Source organism: Camelina sativa, chromosome 4 (genome assembly GCF_000633955.1).
Source record: "Camelina sativa cultivar DH55 chromosome 4, Cs, whole genome shotgun sequence".
Lineage (NCBI taxonomy): Eukaryota > Viridiplantae > Streptophyta > Magnoliopsida > Brassicales > Brassicaceae > Camelina > Camelina sativa.
This window is the reverse complement of record NC_025688.1, coordinates 26,551,152-26,558,611: the sequence shown is the minus strand read 5'-3', so window position 1 is coordinate 26,558,611 and position 7,460 is coordinate 26,551,152. Positions and strand designations below refer to the sequence as shown.

The 7,460-nt window shown below is 31.6% G+C and overlaps 1 protein-coding gene across 1 annotated transcript; it reads right to left on the bottom strand.

Moving 5' to 3' along the window:
* On the bottom strand, nucleotides 2,331-3,964 carry LOC104782617 (two-component response regulator ARR8-like). The gene is made up of 5 exons (XM_010507597.2): nucleotides 3,862-3,964; nucleotides 3,666-3,766; nucleotides 3,491-3,568; nucleotides 3,159-3,229; nucleotides 2,331-2,937 (listed from the first exon to the last, which is right to left on the bottom strand). Exons 1-5 carry the CDS (start codon nucleotides 3,962-3,964, stop codon nucleotides 2,616-2,618), a joined length of 675 nt encoding a protein of 224 aa, XP_010505899.1. The 3' UTR covers nucleotides 2,331-2,615.

Here is a 7,460-nt window from a genome sequence, read left to right as displayed (position 1 = left end):
GTATCACCCAATGCCAACATTGCAAAGCTTGAAGGGCTCATCTCTGACGACATATCAGCTGCACAAAACAATGCAAGAGACATTAAACAAAACAAAAAACAAACCCAAATTTTCAAGAAGTTATGTACTTTGGATATGATGCATCATTAGAAGAGAGGTTTACAAGGAGTATTAGCTAGTTCCTCCAAGAGAATTTGATTAAGAAAATTCATGACTGCAGCTGCACAAAGACAAAAGAATATATAAGCGAATCTTCAACAAAATCGAGTGGTAAAAACAATCCAAATTAAAGTAGAGTGTGCATGGTCTCAGTTTTTTAATACGTACGTGGTGCAGTAGTAATATCAAACTGTCCATCACCCAACATCTTTCTTGCTTGCGTTCGAAGGAAACTGTTGCACGTCTTTATCTGACGCAATACTTCGAGGTTTAAGTAGTAGCGTTCGAAAAACTCCGGACTCAGTTTCTGAAGCCCCTCCCAAACTAATATATAGAGAAAACAAGAGAGTTCAAGATTTAATAAAGAAGCACGTAATCAAACTGGCATATAAATTATAAGGTATATTACTCTCTTTGGTGATACGGTGAGGAATCTTGTGATTGTCACGGATATATGTCACCGTTTCTTCAAAATTCATGTACTTACAAATACATTCGTCGATTTTGTTCCTAATCTGAAACAGAACAACAACAATGGCACGATATGAAGCAGAGTAGGTGTGTAAGTGTAATAATAAGCTACAGAGAATCATGAATTGTTTTTTAGGGTACTGTGTAGCTAGAAAGTAAGAATTTTAATACATTGTCTGCGGTCTCAGCTGCAGCATCACTTAGGGAGCTGGAGAGAAGATTGTGACGAGATGGTTCGCTCATAACTTCGTTTGAGGGAACCTGATGAAGAAAAAAAGAAAAGAAAAAAAGATTAGGAGTCTCTCTATTTCAGGAATGAAAAAGAAAGTGAAAGATTTGTTAGGTTGAATATATATTAGCGACAAAATCGGTAACAAGTTTTAGGATTAGTGAGAGTATTTTACAAACGAAACCGCCGTCGTTTAAAGATATGAAAAAACAAAGAAAAGAACCGCTTCGGCGTCGTTAAAGAGAGAAAAAGAAGGAGATAAGAAAAGAAAAAAAGAGAGGACGAATGATCGAACCTGGTTTTGAGTATTTCTTGTTGTTGTTGGTCTTTTGTTTTTCATCGGAAAGGGTTCGAGAATATTCCTAGTCTTCGATTCTTCACGCTTACTTGGCTTCATATATCATTAATTCATCATCATCTTCGGGTGCTTCTGACTAAAACAGTTTCGTATGATGCTTGCAGACTCGAGCTGGTGAAACCGATGACAAAGAAGATTTTTGTAAGATATAGAAAACAAAGCTTTTGTGAAGAAGAATTTGAGAGAAACTAGAAGAAGAAGAAGAACTAAATAATACTTGAAAGGGTTTTTTTCTTTTCGCCTCCTAATTCCGTTAAATAACGAGACTGAATATTATTAATTAATACCTGAAAGGGTTAACGGAAGAATTAATATTTTAATATAACAATAACCCTAATTCCGTTAAAATATAATCAGACTGAATATTTTTTCTCCCGCATTTCTCTCCTCTCACTCTTTTTTACTCTTACTTAAATTGAAACGAAAAAGAATTATAGATCTACTAATCTTTTTAGTTTTTACTATTGTGTCGATAATAGCTGAATGGTACTTTATTTAACCGAAATTCACTAAAAAAATATTATATTTATAATATTGACTTAAATTAAAGAAATTCTTTAGAAATCGACCCTTTAATTTTTTTTCCAAAAATACCACTATTATTATTTTTTATAAAAATGACACATTTTTTTTAATTTTTCTAAAAATACCACAAACACAAATTTAAGGGTGTCATTTATTTTATTTTAGGTTTAGGTTGACAATTTTAAATTTAGTGTATAGTTTTTAGGGGTAGGGTTTATTGTTTATAGGGTTTATATTTGATTGTTAAAAAATTTAGTTTTAATTTATGGTATTCTTGGAAAAAATATATATATTTTGATGATACGTTTTAAAAATAAAACTAAAAAATAGTATTTCACTAGTATTTATGAGAATTCCCTTAAAAGTTAACTGTTTATGTTTATTTCTGTAAATAAGTTTTTCTCTAAAACTAAACCAAATCCGAACCCAAATCCAAATCGAAATAAGTTCTATCTGAAAGAATCTATTTTTCCAAAACCGAAACCTAAATTATCCGAACCAAGTAACCAAAGTCTTTCTTTTTTAGTTTTGATATTAACCCACCTGTAAGCTATGTACTAATGGATCTGTTAACCAAACTCTTTGATGTTGTCTTTACTAAATGGGCCTCACATTATCCGCAACAATATACAAATCCAGAACTCAAAACAAAAATATCAAGGAAGAAGAAATCATAAACAAAAATGGGAATTTGCTGATTTTTACATAATGAACTATAACAAGTGACAACCAATCATCATCATCATCTACATATTATCTCCCTTCTTCATTATCTATAGCAACCCTGTATTTACCAGAAGAAGCATTCCTACAAAGAACCTATAAAAAAACACTGAAGTTGTGCAGGAAACTGAGAAAGAAAGACACAAAGGGTCAGACCGAGGTTGTGATATCATTGTATTTAGGACGTGACCGATCCGTAGATATCACTTCTTCCATTGCTTTCCTCTTATTACTACTACTACTCACCATCGTTTCAAGTTGTTCGGATTCAAGTTCTTGATGGAGAGGCAAGATCTCAATTACTGCTTCTTCTTCTTCTATCCCCGGTTTAGAAATTTCACTCTCCTCTTCTTTAGCTGGTTTCTCACTTTCTTTCTTCAATTTGGTTTTCATCATATGTGGTTTCAACTTGGTAAGATCAGCCAACTTTACTGGTTTCAAGAAAAACTCTTCAGCTCCTTCTTCAAGACATCTGTTGGAAAAGAGGAAACCACAAGTACTTACATCAACACTAAACTCCAGATCCATTGCATTAAAAAAAAAACCACAATTTTCAACGTACTTTCAAGTTAAAAAAGACTTTGATGTTCTTCATACCAAAAGAATCAAATAATACCCCACTTGACTAATTCCAACTCACAAATCAGCAAGACTCAGTTTTTTTAATCTTAAAGAAACAGAGACTATTATTACCTGGAGATTCTTGCAGGAACGTTCTCTGAAGACATTATGACTACAGGTATGCTTTTAAATGCCGCTGATTCCTATACACAACAATCATGTAAAATTTTCTCAGAAGCAAATAAAAATTTGTTCTTTATCATATACAAACAATGGCATAAAAGAAAACTTTTTTTTTTTTTTGTGAGTGGGTGGGAGAACAATATTCTAAAATGAGATTTTCTCCATTTGACATTCTCACTTTTTTTAAAAAATCAAAAAGATAGAAACTTTATTTCTTTTTCTAGAAAACGAATTTTGCCAGAGATGGGAAAAGACAGTAACCCAAATTGAGAAAAATATACCTTAACTTTCTTGAGCAAATCGTAACCAGTCATGCCAGGCATACAGTAATCTGTAATTATAAGATTTATTTCAACTTCCTGTCCAAAAGCCACCACAAATTACAACCAAATTTCAATAACAAATTCATTTGTAAATTTTCGAAATCATGTAAAACGATAAAAAAAAGAACTGAACCTGATGAATATGGGGTGATGTAGAGAGCACATTTGGGTCTTCATCATCTACTCTCAAACCAAGAAATTCGAGAGCTTTAGAGCCTGAATCAACTGTAGTCACTGCAAAACAAGAACCAAAACACATTAAAAAAAAAAAAAAAACGAAGCTTTCTCCAATACATAAAAAAGCATACAGCTTTCTTTAAAAATTTTACCTTGACATGAAGACTTTTGGAGCAACCTCTCAATCATTTTCCGATCAAAGAGACTATCATCAACAGCTAAAACATGGAACTGTGACTCTGTTTCCATACCCATTACTGATATTGAAATCGAAAACCTTTTTCAAGATCTGGATATCTATAAAATCTACAAAACCCGGATGCAAAGTTTTCAACTTTCCTTGTTTTTCTTTTAAGAAAAAGGAAAAGTTTTCGTTTTTTTTCTTCCCCCGGAAATGTTGAGAGTTCTCTTTATTCTGAATGAGCTTAAGATAGGAGGAGAGGATAAAAAAGGGGTCTTTGTATTTTTCACCCCAAATCTCGGAGAGGGCGAGAAGAGAAGAAAACTAAAATTTTGGGATGTAGCTTTGGTTTATACGAAATAAGCAAAGTTTTTAAGGGATCAAAATAATTTGTTAAGGAGAGACAATGGAGAGAAGGAAACTTTGGTAATGGATTAAAATAATGAAAAGAAATCTATTCGAAGATTTTAATTGATTTGTTTACTTCACCAAAGACTTTTATTTCATTTTTTAAAAAGATAAGAGGATGAGGTATTTAAATATGTATATACTACCACAACCACATGCATTGCAATTGGTGAAGGTTATTGAAATTTTTTGAGGTTTTTTTTTTAATGTTTTCAACTTACCTTGAGTTTGATTTGTTACTGTATTTATTTACAACATTACATTTTTTTTTAAACTATATAATAACACAAAACTTTGAAATAATTTATAATGGTCCTGAACTGAAAGAGTGATGTAGCGTTAAAGGATTTTCGTCGGGCCACGAAAATTTGAATATATATATATATATATATCATCGGCCCTATTTCTTTCTATTTTTTGCATTTTATGTTGTGGGGTTTGTGGATTCATGCGAGTCGATGTGACGTGTTATGCTGCGTATCATTTACTTATTGGATGTAATTTTCTAATGTTGTTTTTGTCTATGTTTTTTATGGGTTCTGCATCATATAATCAGTTAATCACAGTATAAATGTGGGTGGTCTGGTCTAGGATTATATAATATTCAATTAGTAAATTATATTGATAAATATCACATATGATTGGTAATATTAAGTCAGTCAAAAAGTTTTTAGTATTAGAGATTATAAAAAAAAAAACAGAGATGAATATTAGATGTTTAAAGTATACTATTATAATAGTAATCTTGATATTAGAAGTATTATTGATTTGTATACAATTCCTGAACTGTATATTAATTAGAAAATAAATGTAACCTAAAGTTTAAATAATGGTGCCGCCGTGCCGGCGATCGTATTATACTTAGCAATAAGATTCGTTGACAAAAGGATTAAGAAAATTTACTAACAACAGTTAGGTAGTGGCAAAGACATGGCAATGTTCACTTGATTCTCTGCCAAAGATTTGCCTCCCATGGCCATGCCCATCATCGCCACTATCACCATCCATCCATCCTCATCTTCATATGGACTAGGAACACGTATCCAAAGTATGGTAGACACATGAAAAGCCCCTCCGATTACCATACTCTCTTATTGGTCTAGTGGGTTCCATATTGTCCATCTCACTTTCCACATTTCCTTTTCTCTTTTATTTTTTCTTCCTAATTTTCTTATTATATTGTCAATTTTTTTTGTGTATTCGTTTCCGCAACAAAATGACAATGGCTTTTTTTTTATATCTTATTTGTTAACAAATTATTGGCTATTTCAGTTTCTTAAAAGTTAAATTATATTTGCTCGTTTCACTCATATATTTATTTATTCTATGTAATAATTTAACATGTTGCATTGTTGACCTGATTAAGATAAATGTAAGTTTCACTCATATTAGTATTTATCTATGTGATAAAATATGTAGCATTGTTGACTTAATTAAGATTTAATTATGTGATAAAAATCGTTATACGATTAATATTATATAGATTACATGTCTAAATCAAATGTCAACATAAAAAATTTCATTTTTAGTTGATTAAATGAGACTTTTTTTTATGTGAATAGTTTTTAATATTTGTAACATAACCACATACAAAAACGTATTTTTTCAAATAGAGAGAGTCATATTTGAAATATGAATTTATTATATGGTCAGAACAGTCCCTCTCGGCCTAACAAACATGTCGTTAATTACCGCCACACTGAATTTAAACAAAAAAATTGAATTCAACAATCGAAGAGATCAAGAAGCAAGAGTCAAAGGATCGTGGTGTTGACTAAAAAAGCGATTCGATGAATTAATGGAGATATCATGAAATTGTAATGCACGATGTGTCGGGAAGACATAACTTTCAATTTCAAAAACCCTAAAAATAGTCAAATAGATCTTCAATGGAGATCTTGTCTCTTGAAACTTCAGCAGAACCGTCCATGACTCTTTGATGATAGAGGACCCCTCCCCCGCTTCAACACATTCATAACTTCATCATCACAACTTTTGACCCTACAATTTTACAAAACAGACAAATTTGAAGAAGACGACGTCTATGAAATTAGTTAGTGGGGGTTAAAATGAAAACACTAAGTGGATGTAAATCGGACCACACACATACATTAACTAAAAAAATAAATTGTAACAAATGTGTAAGTCAACACAAGTTGAGCTTTGTCTATAATTAATTGTGTCTACGTTTTTAAAGTTCTACATAAAACCAAACAAACTTAGCAGTATCTCTCTTTCACATTAAACAAATTTTTTTTTTACGATGATTGTAACTTTTACCACGCAGATATATATGGAAATAGGAGTGACGGTGACCAGTACCTTCCTGTCTTCGGGCTTTTTTGGCGTTCATGGTAGTGCTCATTTTCTTCTGTTTCTCTTCTTCTTCAACAGTAAAATCAAAAAGAATAATTAAAAAAGGAAGAAAGAGATTAACGAGTTGGTGGAATCTTTGTGTCTCTATCATCTTGTCATGAGTCGTGTGTTATGTGTATTGTGAACTCACTGATTAACGACGATAAAAACGTTTTCGATAATTTATCATCACAATTTTTAGAATCCGTCTAATAATTAACCAAACAAATTAAAGTAAATATTTGACTTGTTCTACACATATAATAATAAGTACATCCGATCTTTACTTTGAAATTTTCCTACTCTATGATTTGACTGGTTGAAAGAAACCTATTGTGTAGTTATCAAATCTTATTCGGCGAATATTTAGTATTTGACTTGTAATTTTGATATTATTTGAGGCTAAGCACACAATTATATCCATGTGCATAATATTATAAGATTTAAGATTGGTATAAATGCAAAGTCAATGTCACGAATATTATTAACGCATAGAGAGACGTTGGCATGTGACATGAGAGAAGATACGGTGGATCGTATCTGGTGGCCTCCATCTTTGCTTTATGTTAATATATTTTAAAACTTTTTATTTTCTGGCTAATACTAAAAAACAAAAACAACAACTTTTTAGGGAGGGAGTTAAGCATTAAGAAGTTTCTCGAGCAGTGACGAATTTTTACAAAGAAAAAACAAAAAGTAAAGATTTAAGAAGCAATCGCAAATATTGGAGTGCAAGTCGGGGTCGGGTTGGGTGCGTGTTACGAGTACTTCAGACTTCAATTGTGTGATATATTAACGTTATGGATA

Excerpts from the sequence above, each read along its gene's own strand:
- LOC104782617 (XM_010507597.2), bottom strand. The coding sequence starts at position 3,964 with ATGGGTATGGAAACAGAGTCACAGTTCCATGTTTTAGCTGTTGATGAT. Across the intron at positions 3,230-3,490 it reads ATTTGCTCAAGAAAGTTAAG|GAATCAGCGGCATTTAAAAG; the intron begins GTATATTTTTCT and ends TGTTGTGTATAG. Across the intron at positions 2,938-3,158 it reads GTTCCTGCAAGAATCTCCAG|ATGTCTTGAAGAAGGAGCTG; the intron begins GTAATAATAGTC and ends CTTTTCCAACAG.